Raw genomic sequence first — 18,337 nt, 5'->3', positions numbered from 1 at the left:
AGATGCCGAATGCATCTCTGGTGTGCTTAAACGCTTTTCTATAGCGGAGCGAGAATTTAGAAACGGCTTGACTCAAGTGTGATAAGTGTAGGGATAGTGAATCTAAAAAGAAGGGGGCCTTTATCCTCCAACAGTTTTTATTAACAAGAATAAAGGCTCCAATTAAAACAAGTTAAAGGATGTCTTTGACTGGAATTAAATTGACCAGATGCATCCTAAAGAAAAACAAATGGTCAACATGTTTCTGCTTCTATTACATAATTTGGTGAAGCTTTCGTCAGGACCAATGGAACACCACGGCGGTATAAGCACGCTAAGGCTTACCCTAACCTGTGGTGTATCAGTATACCATAACACACGGTTGTGTAGAGACCTTCAAGGATTTCTCGAAAGTCCGAGGAGTCTGAAATAACAAAAACATACGAATATATACTTGTATCTTGAACAGAAATTGAAATGTTATTGTATTCAGTCTTATTGAAGTGATTTGTCCCAATTATAACATCTCTCTTTAAATGCCATTGAGCAAAATAATGGGCCACTATTTGTTGGTAAGTCAGCCCCTTGTTTAAAAAGCAGTACTGATCTTTAACATTTTCAATCCTTAACATGATATATACACTCATTTATGTTCTACATCATGAAAGGCAACCTTGGCCTTAACAAACCAGCGACTATTATTATGCTGGTGAGTATTTCTAGTAGTTTAAGAACATGACTAGATCGAACAGCATTAACAATGCTGGCTGACAAACTGGCAGAATAAAAAGATAAAATTATGGCAGAACACAGGGCTTACATTAAGATTTTGAAGACTCCGCTCCTTAGGTGCTGCCGGGTAGCGGGAGCCTCGTTCAAATCTAAAACAGTCAAAAAAGCATTGTGTTTAGAGTCTTCGTACATATGGAAAAAGATCAAAAACTGCCAAAAGCAGAGCGTGAAACCGGAGGCAGAACACGGTACTCACTTGGCAGAGGATCAACCGCCGGCAATTCAACCTAGTAAGTCCCAGCAGGCCTGGAGATAAATGATGCCTTCTCCGGCCGGGAATAAATACTGACAGGATTTTGCCGTGCGGTGCCAAAAAACACCAAATACTTCCGGGTTCTTTTGCGTATCACGTGGCGTTTGAATGGCCTTTTTCGCTCACGCGAGCGTTGTAACAGGATGTCTGGGATCCAATGAAGTACTAGAACGCTAACCTCGGTTGGCGTTTGTATATTGAAACCAAACTTTATTTGAAAGATACGGAGCCGACGATAGCACAAAGAAAAGCGTAGAAGGTCAATCCACCTTAAAGAAAGACCAGATGGGGGATAAAACCTCCCTCTTAGCATTATCTGAAGGTTTATTAGAAAATGACTAACGAGCACTGGAAAAATGCATGACAAACAGTAAAAGACAATAAAAACATTCCTGTTTGCAGCAAATGTTTATAGTTTCCAAAACAAGACTGGTGGGAACTCAATCTTCATTACAATGATGGTTGGTAAATTATGAAAGTTCATAAGACACATATCACTCATTTCAGTTGTGAGTGTTTGCATAATCCAAAAGATTATCAAGGAAGGCATAATTAAAAATAAGCTTGTGTCCCATATCATAGGATGTACCAAAGTCTCGCAGATAGTCAATGCCTCATTACTGAACCCCATGAGATATTATCGTTGAGACCATGAATGTTTGTGGATAAACGATAAATCCATTGAACATTGGTCAGACGACGGTGCTGTACATTTCTTAAGGCAATGTAGAACCTGGTTTGGCTATGCTGCTATGAATACTACGGCATTGCGAACCCTGCCGAGTTCTACAGGCAGTGCCGGATTAAACTCGTGGAAGCCCCTCGGCAGTCGAATTTTCGGGGTCCGCTCGTAAGTTATCTCTTAATACTCAATGCGCCGTATTTTGTTTACGAACTGTGAGGTGCCAAAAGATGAGCTTTTAGGAGACAAAATGTGAATCTGATGTCTCTGGTTTATGTACTTTAAGTTGTTAATGGGTACTTTAAATTAATACAATATTTTCTCTATAGGGTCTTTAATGTGAAGTTTTCGCTTTGTGTTGATTCGTTTTTTTCCTATCATTTGGAACCAATATTTAAGAAAGCTTGATTGTAATTTTCTTTCAAGATTAAATCAATATTATTTTGATCCGTTGTTGCCGGGCCCATAAAAGCAGTGGGGCCCCTAGGCCAGTACCTACCTTTCCTATTTGGTAATCCGGAACTGTATAATGATTATGGTGATATGAAACTGATCAGGGTGCACAGTGGCCCAGCTGTTGTACTTTATATGTTGGAGCAATGTGGATCCAGCCTTTTTTATTGATCTTTAAATACTAGGCCATGTCCAGGCTAGCTGCAGTTTTATGTACCGGTACTAAAGGCTCCTGGCCTGGAGTCAGGCTATAGTCAGCAAGTGATTGACTATTGCTCTATATACAGACAGGGTTATTGTTAGACTAGTTATGAAGCTTTTTCTTCCAGGGCAGTGTGTCTTCTAGTCTGTCCATTGTGCTGTATATGATTAAGGCATTGTGAAGACTAGCCTCAATATGATGCCTCAAACACTGGAGTTATGTGGGTGCTGGAAATGGTAGGCCCATTTTGATGGCATGTTAATATGCATAGGACTCAAGATGGGAATTATACGTGCACAGTATTTAAAAAGGAATTTATAGAGCCTTTGATGAGTGCTTTTGTAGTTGGTCACGTTGCAGTGAGTTGCTACTACGTCTTGTGTGGCAGAAACAGATAACTACAGTGAACCCACTATTTTGTGTCACACGTAAGACTTTGTTATAGGCACAAACACGATTACCGTAAAAATGATTACTCGGTTTGGGACCGTGCATACCTGAATAATTGTAATATTTTATTAGTTGCCCTTCAGAACTGCCCTACAACCCATTACGACTTAGCTAATCCATTTGGGATAATTGTGCTGTAAATGAGCAATGGACCGGTTTTGTTTCTAAAATTTTGATGAGGTACCCTGTAAAGTTCTCCCAAAAATAATATAACGATCTTACTTCACTCCAGAGTAATATTTGGAGTAGTTTCTACAGTTTGTTACAGGACTGTGGTGGGTTCAGAGTCTGGCCCTTGTTGCTAGGGTCTGGTCAGAATGCTGTTTCAACACGTCGCGAGTGGTGGTGGTGTGTGAGTACAAAGCATGGGAGGGATCATGGATATATCTGTTACATCGCAAACCTGTCAAGGCTATTGGAGCGCTTTACAAAAGAATCTGGCACTTTGTTCTGTAGGCACAATATAATTATATGATTTGATCAGTCACAGATATTGCTTCCCCATGTTCCGCAGCTCTAGCCTATGGGCCATGTAGGGAACATCTGTATATCTATAAGCAATATCATCTTTATGAAGGTGACACACCTATTAGATGTCTGTTCTGCATAGGCTGAAAAGTCAATAGAAGTGGGCACATTATACATGTATATGTAGCTGGAGCAGCTTAATTTGGCTCCACCCTTACACGTCACTTATTCATGTTGATTTATACAGATAGGCATTTATTTTATTTCATGTGTTCTAATAAACAAGGGAATTTTAAATGTATTCCTGAAACGCTCCATGTTAAATCTAATAGAATAATTTGACGTGTATACTAATGTTGAAAGTTTTAGTGGAAATTCGTAATTATACCAATGTTTTAATATGTAACACACCGTTTTATGTAGTCATGGTTTATTTTACATGATATTTCATATGTGTATTAATTGTGAATGTGCATGCACCTATATTCAAACATCAAGTGCACTTTAACTGCTGTTCTAAATTAGCGTATCCCAAAGCCTGAAGCTTTTGAATATCAATGTTTAACTTTCATGTGAGAATCGTTTTGCTTGAATGTTCTCTCCTCAGTAAGTGTAGATACAAGATATCGGTAGCTAGAGCAAGGCATTGTTTGTAGTGATAGTAAGGTGCAGGAGGAACTTCTCGGAAAGAAGATGCGTTAACGAGGTGGGAGACAATTTCTCATGGTAGAGAAGGGATGCTCAAGGACAATGGAATGTGCCCAATTGAAAGTGTGGGAGAAGAGCTGGATATTGCAAAATTCTACCTAGGAAGATTGTTAGGAATGGGGGTCTCTAGTTGGCAAGGGTTTGCACCTTTATCCAAGTAGGGACCCTTCTTCCTAGTCAAGGTAAGGGAGTTACACTCCTAAAATAACCCCTGTTCACCCCTTGGTAGTTTGGCATGAACAGTCAGGCTTATCACAGAGGCAGTGTGTAAAGCATTTGCACATAACCAACAGTATTACAGTGAAAACACTACAAAAGGACACCACACCAGTTTAGAAAAATATCCAATATTTATATATAGCCACAACAAGACCAAAAAGGATAAAAATCCACCATGCAGTTCTCAGAAATCTCAAAAATAGACTTAAAATAAAGTTCCTTGAAGTCGATAGGTCCGTCTGGGGGTATCACGGTGTCGTGAACAATAAATCCAAACAGTTCTGATAGACCGCGGCTTCACCAGCCAGCTTCGGTGTCGGAAAGACCCGCAAAACAGTACCTTTTAGAAATACAGGGCGTCAAAGACCTCTCAATGAGCCTTGAAGAACCGGCGTCCGCAGGCATCGGTTCCGGAGTCCAGTGCGGGAGTCATCGGGCCCTTGAAGTCACACACGTTGCAAATCGAACTACTCGCAGTGAAGTCGGGAGCGTCGGCAGGCGTCGGGGCTTCGGTACAAAGTGCAGCGGTGCGACGCTTGGTGCCCTCAGGTCGCGGTGCAGGCAGCAGCTTGGTGGCAGTCGTCCAGTGGTGTCGTTGAGACCAGGGCTGCAGTGCGAAGTGATGTGGTGCTCGTCACGGTGCTGGCAGGTCACGGTGCAAGCAGCGGGGTCAACGTTACTGAAGCACTGTCATCGGTTGATAACCTGGAGTCAATGGCACCGGCGTCGGTAGGCCAAGGCTGCGGTACGGAATGAGAATGGTGCGTTGTGTAACTCACAAGCGATGACCTCGAACCACGGTGCAAGCACCAACATCGATGTCAGCATGGAGCGTCGTCATCGTTGATACCAGGGCGGTGGCATGAAGCGAGCCTGTGCAGAGTGTGGTTCCCACAGGTCGCGGTGCAAGCAGTGGCTCGTGGCAGCATCAGGTGATGTCATCGGTGAGACCAGTGTTGCGATGCGAGATGCGGCGGTCCCCTCTGTGGTGCCTTCAGGACACGGAGTCCGCAGCGGCGTCGTTGATGGCGTCAGGGTGCTTTTTCTTCTGTTGCAGCACAAAACACAGTTCCCAGTGCTGGTAGCAGATGAACTTGAAGTCTTTGCTGTTCCTGACACTTGAATGGGGGCAAGCTCTACCTCAAGCCCTTGGAGGAGCTCACACAAAGAAGTTGCAGAAAGTTCAGTCCAGTCCTTTCACTGCCCAAGAGACAAGCAGCCACTACAGGCCAACACTGCAAAGCACACAGCATAGTGGTAGTCCCTCCTCACAGCTACTTCAGCTCTTCTTCTTGGCAGTCTTCTTCGTTCTCAAAGAGTTCTAAAATTCTGGGGTCTGGACCCCACTTTTTATAACACAACATCCTCTGTTCTCTGGAGGCAGATAGTGTCTTTGCCCAGCCAAAACCAGTTCTGTCCTCACTGGTGCAGCTTCCTGGTAGGAGGTGGAGACAGCATTGTCCTTGGCAGAAAAGGCCCATTCAGGTGCAAGGAACTTTCCTCCCAAAACTCTAAATGCATCCCAGGTTTATTCAGCCCAGCCCTGACTCATCCAGGAAAGACAGGACACACCTTGCACCCCCCAGTGTCTGTCTGAAGAGAATGCACATCCCCAGTCCCTGTCACTCCAAAGCCAGATAGTCAATCCACAAACCCAGCAGAGGCATATAGGATGGCTAAGCAAGAAAAGGCCTACTTTCTAAAAGTGGTATTTTCAAACGCAGAACATAAAAATCATCCTTACTAAAAGATGCATTTTTACATTCTGAGTCCTGGCATACTAAACTTCATTTCTCTATCTTGCCCCAACGGGAAGTTATGCTTATAAGATGTTATAAGTATGGGACGAGATAGCCTTTCCATAGTGAAAAACTAAATGTACTGTCATTCCCTACCAGGACATGTTACACACACCAGCACATGTCCTACCCTCAACATACAGAGCACCTAACCCACAGGGGAACTTTGGGCCTACCTTAGGGGTAACTTATATGTAAGAAAAAGGTAAGATTAGGGCATGGCAAGCGGGTGCACTTGCAAGGTCGACATGTCAGTTACAAACTGTGCGCAGACCCTGCAGTGGCAGGTCAGAGTTACCTTTTCAGGGCTACTTCTCTGGGTGGCACAATCAGTGCTGCAGGCCCAGTAGTAGCGTTTGATTTACAGGCCCTGGCACTCTCAGTGCACTGTGCTAGGGACTTAATAGTAAATCAAATATGCCAATCATGGAAACACCAAATCCATAACACCATTTTTCAACAGAAGCAGTTGCACTTTAACCCTGAACAGCAGTGAGAAAGTGTGCAGAGACACTAAACCAGCAAAAGCAGAGTCAAAACCGGGAGGTCAGAAAGAAAAAAGACAGTGGCAACACGCCAAAAGATGTCAAGTCTAGCAAAGATGGAAATGTACTGGAAAATGATGACACTGGTTACCTTGAATGCTTTGTGTACTAATAAATGATGTTTTGTTAGCTAGAGAGCAGAAACCTTTAGATTTTCATGAGGTACATGCGATTTCTCTCACAGTGTGGCTTCATGCTATACTCTTTAGATGTGGAGTACTTTAACAAAAGACTCCATAATGCTGACATGCATTCCTAGCTTTACATAGCTTACTAGGGGTTCCTCAAAGTTAGTACAGAGTAGGATAAGTTAGATTTGATCAGAGATTCTAATGACTAGGCAGGAGGATCGAATTCTGCAAATAAATGTTCAGATTCTTTTTCTCATTTTCTGTATCACAGCCACCAAGTGTTTGGTGTGGTTTTACTGTTTAGATTAAATTTCATCAGGAGATTTGGATTCATTCTTGTGATACTATATTTATATAATATGCTTCTGAGACTCATCTATATCACTTTGTTTCAGAGTCTGTAATGAAACCTGTTAACTTTCTTCAGTAGTACTAGTTTGTTGCACTGTTAATGTGATATGAAATTCATATTTACTCCCTCTTACCTCTCAGGCAACGAATAAAAGGTCCAGAGACCAAGAAGAGAAAACATTGGCAGGTTTGGAGCGTTCCCATAGCTAAATCTACTGCTGTAACTCTTTGTGCAGCCGATATTGCTTATGGCTTCTATCCACAATGTTTATTTTCAAGTTTAATACCTCAGCCTCTTCTTATACAGCTGTTTTAGAGAGATTCCCAGTAGAAGGTGGTTAGATTTACAGAGAGGAGGACAGTTTGGAGATGCTTATCTGTTCTTCTAAAAACCCTATATTTATGCTCTCTTTGCTGAATTGTAGCATGTTTATCCTCAGCAGTAGCAGAGATCTTAAAATTCGTACCGAACACCATTGCTACAAGGGAAATAGTAATTTAGGGGTCTGTGTGTCTCTGACACCATCCTTAGAGTTCAACTATCAGTGAACACACTCTCTTAAGTGTCACTGCAGCATGCTAGTGAGATAGGTGTCACTGTAGTTTCAGGACAGGTTAACTAATCCACTCTAAAATGTTTTTTATTAGGTTCCCCCTATATATGGATTAGGTGAAGGTGGGAGTAGGGTACTTACCACCCCCAGCCCAGTGGTACATTCAGAAATCATCGATTTTTTGATGTTTGTATGTTGGCTGATTTACTGGACCCGATAACCAATTGCTATGGACTAACACAACAGCAAGGGTAATATTGTCAGTAGAGACTTTTGCAAAGTTATCACCATTTCATTCCAACTCAAAGTCCCAGATTGGCTGTGGCTGCCCTTTTGTGCTGGTCCTGGATTTGGGGGCAGATTTACAAGCCCTTGCGCCGACTTTACGACGCAGTTGTGTCACTTCTGTAACGCAGCGGCGTCGTACACAATGCACCATGATGCAACATATTTACAACGTGACGCATCTAGGGAGATGCGTCACATTGTAAAGCCCTGCGCTACATTATACCTGTGCCAGGTATAATGTATGCAGGGTGGGTGTTCCGTCGCAAGGAAGCCTCGTAAAAGTGACGCAGTGAAATCTGCGTCAAAACCTTGCGCCTGCTTGAAGCAGGCGTAAGGAGTGACGCAGCATGTTAGGAATAGGCATCCCTAAGCATTGCTGGAATTGTGTTGTGCTTGCGACACAACTCCAGCAAAGCGCTGCCCTTACGCCGACAAGATGCGTCACGCATCTGTCTTTCCTTACGCCACGGTGCGCCGCATTGTAAATGCGGCACATCCATGGTGCCGCAAGGCTATTTTCCGGTCATGCAAATTAACTGGCGCATCCCTCCTAAATCCTAATATGAAGGGATGTGCCAGTTCTTGTAAATCAGCCCCTTGGTATGTGATTGTGGGTACACCTCCAATCTTGAGTCGAATATTTATTGACGCTTTGGAGCGTGTTCACAAGTGATTTTTTGGGTAAGAATTGATAGTGATTGCTTATGCTTATATTGCACTTTTCAACAACTTTTTTTGATGATTATCGGATGCGTCATCATGGTTACGTATTGAATTAACAACACTGGAGGTGGTTATGGTTAGGTTCCCCTCTCCTTCTTATTGTTTTTTTCCTTTTTATTCTTTTTCTTTTTCTTCCTTTTCTCTCTTTCTCTCCTTTTCCTTTTTTATTTTTATTTTTCTTCTCTTTTCATTTGCAAACTCTGGTGGTTTTGGTCTTACTGATATTGTTTTAATATTGAATATAGCCATATTTTGCTTTCAATTATGTAGGTTGCCTTACTCTGTATGGCTCGCTTTATGTATGTCTGTCCATTTCTGCATGCCACCTTATACACATAACGAGAGTATTCTCATATCGTTATGAATTATTATGATGAGGATTGTGTGTCAGGATTGACGCATATTTAAGTTAGATATTTAAGTTATGGTTTTAACGACCTAACTCTTGTTGTCTCAATCTATGTACTATATTTTTAATAACTTTTCAATGTGGTTAGGTATGTATGTACATATGTTTATTGTTTTATTTGTCCTTTTGTCACTCATTTATAAATGTGTCGTATTTTTTATGCAAAACATTTTTTTATGTATTATTATTTTTGAGTACTGTGACGTTTGTGTTCTGTGATATATATATATATGGTTTTTTTGCATATATATGTTTGTATCTGCATTCATTTCAGCCCTGACGAAGTTCGTAAGGAACGAAACGCATTGGCTGAGTCTGAATTTCAGAAATTTAATAAAGAACAAAGGACGAAATTTGGATCGTTTGGAAAGACTTTTATTCTCTGGTGCACCGTCCATCCTTCTAAAAGTTTACACCTCCACGAGAGTTGACAAAGTTTTCTTTGAGTGAGGTGTCTAGGGTCAAGGTCCGAAGCTCATAAATGAGTGGGAGTTCTTATCCTGTGCTCTCCATTAAGCTTGTCTGATTGAATCTCTGCTGAGTGAGCAAATTGTAACTGGGTAACCGAGTGTATCTTTGTGGTATTTATACATGTCATGTGCATGGATTGAGGTTTCTCTGTGCAAACACAATTAAAACTGGAGTGATTTCAGTGACTTTTAGCTTTGTTTGATATGGAATAGCTATTGATGAAGCATTATCCGTTGAGGGGTTTCTGGCTATGGTTGGCTAGTGATGTCTTTTATTTGAAGATTTCTTTTTTATTTGGAGAGAATCTGTGGCTCTGAGGTGAGAAGCTTAGTGACACGAAGCTTGATTCAAAACTTATATAACGCAATAGTGGATTTGCTCGCGTAGGGTGTCTATACAGTTAACCTAGTAATTTCTAATGAATTCAAAAATAGTCTAATGAAGAGAGAATGAAATGCAGGCTCTCTAATCATTCACACACCTGCAACTCTGTCAGGCAAGACACTGCATTGACCTGAAACACATTGTGTTGGTGTGATGCGACATGCGATGGACGATTGGCTGATTTACTGTTGCTTCTGTAATATACCTGAATGGCGTATGAAAATATAAAATTGTACATAGATTAGGTATTATTTCACATATTTACTCCATATTCTTGTAGAACTTGTAAATTTTGATAGGACCTCACACTGGATATCTGTTAGCAGGAAATGGTGTCTGAAAAGTGTTGTATTTTGTAGTCTATGCAGCTACCACACCTCCTTGCTGCGGTGCACTGGACTTTAGAAGAGGTGCTTTCTAGAAGGGATGCTCGACTAGTAAGCAGGTATGCCAGAACTCCAGTCTTTGGAGCTGATTTCCCGAACTTATAGGATCCTCAAATTATCTCAGAAGTGCTCTCTGCGATTGTTTTCAAAGTAGGAAAGGGTATATGAATGCCCTCAAACTAACGTGTTTGTGAATATTCACCTAGTACTGTCCACAAAAAGGCACCCAGCATTGTTGATTCTGAAAATGTGACTGTACAGGTGAAATTTCCCTATTTGCAAATCCCATTATTGTGAGAGTAATATTCTGCATATGCTGATTCTGTTAGCTAGTATGTTGCCTCATGCTAAAGCTTATTCTAGTAGTAGCAAAGCTTGATTACCTCCTCATCCGTCTTCCCTGACCCAGTCCTTACACGTGAGATATATCTTCAAACTGAAGAACATATTCCCTAACCAACAAATAATAATTCCCCTAAGATGGCTGCCATTTACCCAGCCATCCCATAAAGGGAAAACCGTAACATCACTTCCTGTCGAAATAACAAGCATAAATACAAACCCAACAGAAAGCAAAATATAATGAATCTCACCTCCGGGAGGGAGGGCATGAACCAGGACTGGGTCCGGGAAGACCAGGACTTGAAGTAATGAAGAGTATCGATAAGTAACCGGGGCATTCTCGAGGGTGCGGTGTTTTTCATACTGTTTGGCAAGCTTTTGTCCATGATTTGACAAGAGAGAGCTAGAAGGCACAAAGGCACAGATTTCCTAAGATTTGACGCAATGCAGCAAGACAACTTGCTGCACTGCATCAAATGGAGAGAGTAGGATGCACCATATATTCTAACATATGCATTCCAGCTCTCTATCTGAGCTAGTGCACGTGGGGCTGCCAAGCACCAACGTGGACACCGTTCAGCCATGGTGCAAGGGAGCCTGTGTTACAGCCAGGATTGTTTTGTGCAGGAAGGGACACTCTCTTTCACAAAAACAATCCCCACAGGCATTTTCCTCTTCTATGTTTGCTGCAAAATGCAGCACACATATAAAGAGGAAATAAACGAGGAGAAAAAAACATATTTCTCTTTGTTACGCCATACTTTGGAAGGCACAGCATTTTTCCCAGGTTTACTAGTTTTGGTATATCTGGTAATGCAGCAAAAAACATGGGTGGATGCATGGGAACACCCATGTTCGCCCCATAGAACGCCTTCCCCACACAGAGTAAAGCAAGGTAGCAACTTGCATTACCTTGCTTGACTCCAGATTTTCTATGCCGCTCAGGCCATTCAAGGTGGCTCTGTGTGGCATAGTAAATCTCACTTAAGGGCTTGCATCACCTTGCACGACAAAAGTAATAATCTGGGCCTCCATCTTTTGAAAACATTTCTGTATTCTCCTCACACCCGCAGTGCTAAATATCCATTTGAGGGGCTTGGTGTGCATTAGTTAATATTTGTCCAAAAATGTGGTATGCTGTATTTTTCCATAGACAGCACTTAATGTCCAGTTTCTGCTTTATGAACATTCAGGCGGTGCACAAGGAAGCTATGATGTATTGGTTGCAGCAGTTGCAGTTGAGACGTCGGGAATTTTCCAACGGTCAAATTACACGAATGGTTACCCCAGTCCTGCCTGTGGTGGAAAATGAGCAGCGCATGCCAGGTATGCATAAAATGTGCTAAACGGTTTGCATTATTTGATGAAGTTTTTAGTCATTGTATTAGTTTTATGCTTAAACCTATTTTAACAAAATTGGCTAAAAATAATGAGAAATAAGCAAACTTGTCCCCCCTATACCCAGAACAAGAGGTGGGTGATTCACAGCAGCGGCCCATCCGCTGCCAAAGTGGTGAGGCGGGCCGGAGGAGGGAGTGGGGGCGGGGGGGGGCAGTGAGTGTTCTGGGGACAAAATAAAAATAACATTTTAAAAAGTACATTTACCTGATCGCCGCCTCTGCCGTCTTCCTGATTCTGGAACAGCCTTCCAGACTGCACTCCTGCCAATCATGATGCTGCAGGAAAGCAGCATCAGGATTGGACTGAGCGCTGGGACTTTGCGCTCCGACGCAGACTGGGAACCTGTGCCTGCTTTCTCCAGCCGCAGCAATGCAGCAGAGGCTGGAGAAAGCTTCATTGCGCATGAGGGTTTGGCCGGCCTCAAATGGCTGGCCTAACACTAATGCGGAGTGAAGGAAGTGCCCACTACTCCCCCACCACAGTGTCACCCCCCTGGACCCGCCCACAAGATTCGTCAGAGTCCTGGGTTTATTCTCGTTTTATTTCCTGGTTGTGGCAGGAGGCGCGGCGCTCCACCGCTCTAATGGAGGGGCCGTCGATGGTGATTCAGTTCAGTTACACTCTGTAATATATTAATTTTCATTTCATTTTTTATTCAGTATTACTTTTATTTGCCGTCTTTTTCAGTGCAACAGCGGTATGGCGAAATAAGTTTACAAGACAACAGTTACAGACCAGGACCAATAGTCAGAGATCGATAATTCATATATTTTTTTAACAACAACATGTAGGATGACATATGTAGATAGATTGGCAGAGTCTTCCATTACTATGTGACAATACGAAAAAGAAGGCAGAATTTTAAATACCACTTGGGCCAAAGAAGTTGAACGAAGAAAACGCAAAACAGATTGAACATTCCCAGTAGATTTTATGTATGTGTAAAATCATTATAAGTAAATAAATAAATAAACTCATTTAATGGCAGTGTTAAGCCAATTGGGGAAAGTCTTTTCAAATTGGTCATGACCCATCTCACTATCTATCTTGCAATTGAGACAGTTAGACCAAACGTATTCCCAAATTTCCACAAAAGAGAGAGTAGATAACATCCAGAGCTTGGAGATACTGTACAGGTGTCCTGTGGGCAATATTCTTTGACAAATGTGTGACTACAGGGTCCACCCATTTCTAACACTCTATGTAACTCAATTAGCAACCAAACAAATGACACATTGTATGAGGAAGTGCCTCGATTGGTTTGTATGTGATGCGTGCCTTGAGACAAGTGCATGTTTTTCTAGCACTAGCAGTGCAGAAACACCATTTATACACAATTAGTTATGTGTTCTAGAGGTCTAGGGTCACGGTCCTGATGAAGGTCCATTGACCTTCTTTGGCACAAAACATGGCTGAAACCTTTGAGATGTCGAAGTCCTAATATTTACTCCTAGGCATCACCTTTTTTGCTTTTCATTTTGGCACAAGATACCATAATAAATACGTTTTGGATGTATCTTTGGATGCAATTTTATATAAAAAAATCCCTCTCCTGTATAAAACCAAAAAGATCTCCTTTGTGGTTCAAGGTTGAGCCCACACGGATACAGCCAATATCTGGATGAGTACTCGATGATCAAGCATACCTCTAGAATTTCTAGTGGTTGAGAGTCCTTTTTAAGATGGGAATCCCGCTATGGTGGTTTGGGAATGAGAGACAATCTGAACCTAATTCAGTGAGCTCTCTCTTTCGTAAATATTTGTCTTATGGCTGGAAGTGGAGGGAACCCACTTAAAATACTTCTAGCTGCCTCATGTATTGATTTGATACAAATGTATTCCCAGACGCTGACTAGCTTCAAGAAGGGAACACTGACAGTTCATAATCTGGTGGTGTTGATCTTTAGGTTAAATAAGGTCAGAAATGTTGACTGTTGCCACTACATTTGATGAAGTGATTAGAGGCTGGCTGTGGCAGAAACTTGGAGTCAGAGATATTCTTACTGCTTTTTCCACTGGTCCTACCAGTTCTTAATGGGGAATTGGCATAAATGTCCAGAATGCAAAGGGTAACGCCAAGAGTTAAATATTGAGAGGAAATTGAGCAGGGATGACATCTAGTCTCAATAGTATCTAATCATTACATTTCAGATTTGGGGGGTATATAAAAATGGGTTCCGGCCCATTTAATACCCTGGATTTTTGCTTTTGGACTAACCTGTTTTTGGGCTTTTACTATGAGTGAGTGTTACTGAGTCTCACTCACTGTAACATCTGTTATAATGGATTGTGAGTGCTTGTCACCAATGACCACCTTTAAGACAAAGTCTGTTGCTGTGCAGCTCGAGTAAGAGTGTCTGGGGTCACCGCACATAAAAACATGCTCACTCACATGTGCACGGAACTGGACTGAATTAGTAGGTTTACCATCCAGCTCTGGCCAGTATTTGCACACAAGAACGGATTGGTATTGATCTGGTACAGGCCATAAAATGGGAATGTGAATTCATAGTACAAGTCTGAAACTGAAAAGTCTGAGATGTCTGAAAAGAGTTTGTGCATCATGTTATATCACATTATGGGTGAAATCAGCACCAAAGTAGTTAGGCCTAGAGACTAGTGTGAAGTACCTATCCTATGGTAAATAAGCATCCTGAGTGCAGATTCAATCAGACGTTTGTCATATCTGCAGTCTTTGTCACATGAAGATTTGGTATATTTCTCTGACTCACTTCCTAATTAGATTCCTGGCTTTCATTCCCCGTGCTTAATCAGGTTAATTACTCTGTTGGTCAGCTGGAGAATAAAAGGCCTCCCCATACAATAGGCCATTTGCCAGGGATTGGGTTTGTGCCTGGGAAAGGAAACGATGGGGGTGTAATCTGCATGTGATAACTGCTTTTTATACTGTACCAAGACTAGGAAGGCTCACCCCAAAAGGGTGTAATATTAGGCTCTTAGAGAGTTCTTTCAAGAGGCCACTTCAAATCGCAATCTTGAAATATCCCAAAATGCTGTGCAGGAGGGTTAAGATAGGGGTGGAGTAATGTTTCATTCTAAGATTGGACAGAGGTACCTACCTCTGGAAATTTCCGTTCCTGCCCGAAAAAGTGTGCTGTGGTGAGAGAAGTAGAGAGAAGATGGATTTCACAAAAAGCCTGAAGAAGACTGGACCCCCTTCTGGGATCCTGGAGCACCCTGGACTTAGATCAAGTAGTGCTTTGTGGGTTCACCACTCCGTGGCCAGTGGGGAAGGCAAACTTACTGCCTCTGGTGGTCAGTAGAGGGATGGACCTGCTCGGGGGAACCAGGAAGAAAAGGATTCTCCTGGAGTGTCTGAGGATTGGGCCTGTAGGGGGTAACCTTCATTAGAGGGCTGTCCATTGATGTCTGCTGTCACAAGGGTGCCCTTCAAGTGGCCAAGGGACGGGGGGATCAGTGCAATGGTGGATTCATCCCTGGTGGCCCCCAGTTCCTGGGGACCGAGACAAGAACTGCCACAATTTATACTGGAAGAAAAGCTTGAGCACCGCCATGCTTTCATATATACAAGAGTCTCTTGGGGCCCCCAGTTTACTGGGACTGAACAGAAAAGGAGATCATGTCGGACATTCCCTGGCCCCCATGCCAGTGTCTTCCGGCGTGGCAGTGGAGGTCAGTCACATCCAGCATCAAGCCTCCCACTTGTGCTGACTGCGGGCGGGAAGAGTATAATTTCCTGCTCTCACCCACGCTCGTGCCCATCAGATAGGAGAGGAGGAAAAGAAGCTGGCTCTCGCGTGGCACATAGGAATTGTGACACTTGTGAGAAGCTGGCAGCTGCTATAGTTCCAACCTGTGGCCCTCAAGAGGCCACAATTTGGTACCCGATTCAAGCCTAAAATCAATAAAGGCGGACAACCTCTTAATGAAAAGGCATAGCATTGCAGAAAAGGAGTGCCCGATAAGCCTCTGGGGTGCTCTCAATATCTGCATATTTGCTTTTCTCTATGCTCCAGAGAGGGCACTACCAATGGACAAGGAATGCCTTTATGACTCTCTGGTGGGCTGCTGCTTCCCACAAACACCATCTACTTTTTTTAGGTTGCCTAAAGCCTCCCAGGTGTTTGTGTACATGACCTGGGGAAGCAGTTCTAATGGGTTCAATTGCTCCTCAAGATGGGGCTTTATGCCGAAAGGCTCAAGAGTACAGTGACCCCTGTTAGTGGGTCCAAAGGCTGCTTTGCAGCATGATACACGTAGGAGACACTCGTGCACACAGTTTATTGAACATTTAAATGATTTATTGACAATCTTAATGTTAATAGTGAGTCATTACATTCCCTAATGAATTTCATGATAGGATAATACCCTCTGTAGCAGTTTTAACGGTGTTGCAAGTGTAAATTACAACATATTTCTGCTTGTATTAATGTGTTGACACCCTGGGAAGCCTTGTTATAACTACTTCCCTTTGTATCCTTTCTAGTATATGTGGGGGTTGAGGTTATAGAGTTCAGGGCTCACTAGGGGTGTGAACTGTTAGGAAGGTGCCACCATAGGTATTTATACCCCCACCTTCATGTAACTCTGTAACTTAATGCGTAGTATTGAGTAGTGTGTATAACATAGTACTTTCCTTTTTAAAGGCAAAAGCTCAGACTGACCAATGCTTTATTGTGTATTGTTTGGTGTGTACTTGCGGTACTAGCCAACACCACCTCCCCTGAGTAGGCTTTGGACTGCTCTGCCTCGGTACCCTGAAAGAGTCAAGTGATACATTGGGGTGCTTGGTTCCCAGTTGACAGAGGGGTGAAGACTTAGCACTTGGGAAGCATCTGCATCCTTCACAACTAATAGACCACTTTCTTATAGAGGGATGTGTCAGTGTATATTTACACCTCCCACAGACCAAACTAATTATGTGGTTGCAGGGAGCACCATTGTGTGTTGGATAGGCTGCAGTTTAAAAATCTAGTTTTATATATTATCCAAGTTACCCTAATATGTCCCTTGTAAATCCACAGTACTAGGCTCTAAATAAATAAAAAAAAAGTGGCATACTGGACATTTGAGTAAAGTATACCCTCACAGTGACTACTAACAGGAAGTAGTTTTCACTGTGTAGGTAAAGCTGCAGTTTCCAATATCATACTGCTGTTGAATAAACAGTTTTTTCATAGCTAATTATGGGGAAATAATAGAGCAATGATCAAAAGTTATTTTGCACTTAGTTACAAAAATCGAATTCAGTCGCGAAAGTATAAATTTAATAAGTGTAGTGAAAACATGACTTTGAGAGCTTGTGCTTTGTGCTGCCTGAGGGGGAACTAGTTTAGAACTTGTTTGGCTCTCAGCCCTGCTACAGAGGCTCCATGCATAGCCTTGACTAGCTTGCTAATGACATTCCTTTTCAAAGACAATGGCTTGACCTCTGGTAGCAGGAAAGCAGCGGTGTGCTCAACAAGTGATCACTTAGCATAGATTAGCCATCTGGGATGAGCTGTAGTTTAAATACACTCCAGTGTCAAATTGCAAGAAAAAGTGATTTTGACATGTAGAAAAATCTGTTTTATATATTAGCTTAGTCACTCTAAAGTGTCCCGTGTATGTCTACTGGACTGGGTGGTTAATAATTTTTAAGTGACATATTAGACATTTGAGAAAAATATGCCCTCCAAGTGAATACTCCCAGGGAACTGTTTTTACTGTGTAGATAAAGCTGCATTTTCCCTGCATCATGCCTATGAATAAGATCTTTTTTCATAGATAATTTTGGGGAAATTATAGAACAATGATTACAATGTATTTTTCACTTAGTTTAAAAAATATTATTAAGAGGCGAAAGTAGAATTTTTGTAAGTTTATTGGAAAAGTGAATTTGGGAATGTCTGCTTTGTGCTGCCTGAGGAGAAACTAGTTTAGAACTAGTTTGGTTCTCAACCCTGCTGCAGATGCTCCATGGATAGCCTTGACTGGCTTGCTATTGGCATTCCTCCTGGAAGATAATGGCTGGGCCTCTGCTAGGAGAAAAGCATGGGAGTGGTCAGCAAGCGGTCACTTACCATAGATTAGCCTTCTGGGCTGAGAACAGGATGAGCTGCTAGAACAAATTGCAGCTTTCACATCTCATCCTTTAACTTATAAATGCCAAATGAGGCTGTCAGGAACTGCAGCCATTGGTTCTCAGAGACTATCTACAACCTCAGCAGAAGGGAAAACCAGGTCTACCACTGACAGAGTAGGGGACACCCCAGTTGCTTGGGAGATTGGCCAGAGGAGGTGCTACAGCTTCTGCAGGTGAAAGATGTGCCATATCGGTTGACGGATTCTGAGAAGGGTTCAGAAAGCCATGAGGGGAAGTAGTA

The 18,337-nt window shown here is 42.4% G+C and overlaps 1 protein-coding gene across 1 annotated transcript in view; it reads left to right on the top strand.

Annotated features, from left to right (window-relative positions):
* TBC1D2 (TBC1 domain family member 2) overlaps positions 1-18,337 on the top strand; it is a 416,182-nt gene that overhangs the window by 42,070 nt on the left and 355,775 nt on the right. The window contains exon 3 of the mRNA XM_085641125.1: positions 11,783-11,915. Coding sequence (XP_085497251.1) covers positions 11,783-11,915 — 133 coding nt within the window. The remainder of the gene's footprint in view (positions 1-11,782; positions 11,916-18,337) is intronic.

The sequence above is a fragment of the Triturus cristatus genome, chromosome 2_2 (genome assembly GCF_964204655.1).
Source record: "Triturus cristatus chromosome 2_2, aTriCri1.1, whole genome shotgun sequence".
Lineage (NCBI taxonomy): Eukaryota > Metazoa > Chordata > Amphibia > Caudata > Salamandridae > Triturus > Triturus cristatus.
This window is presented reverse-complemented; position numbering and strand designations above follow the sequence as displayed.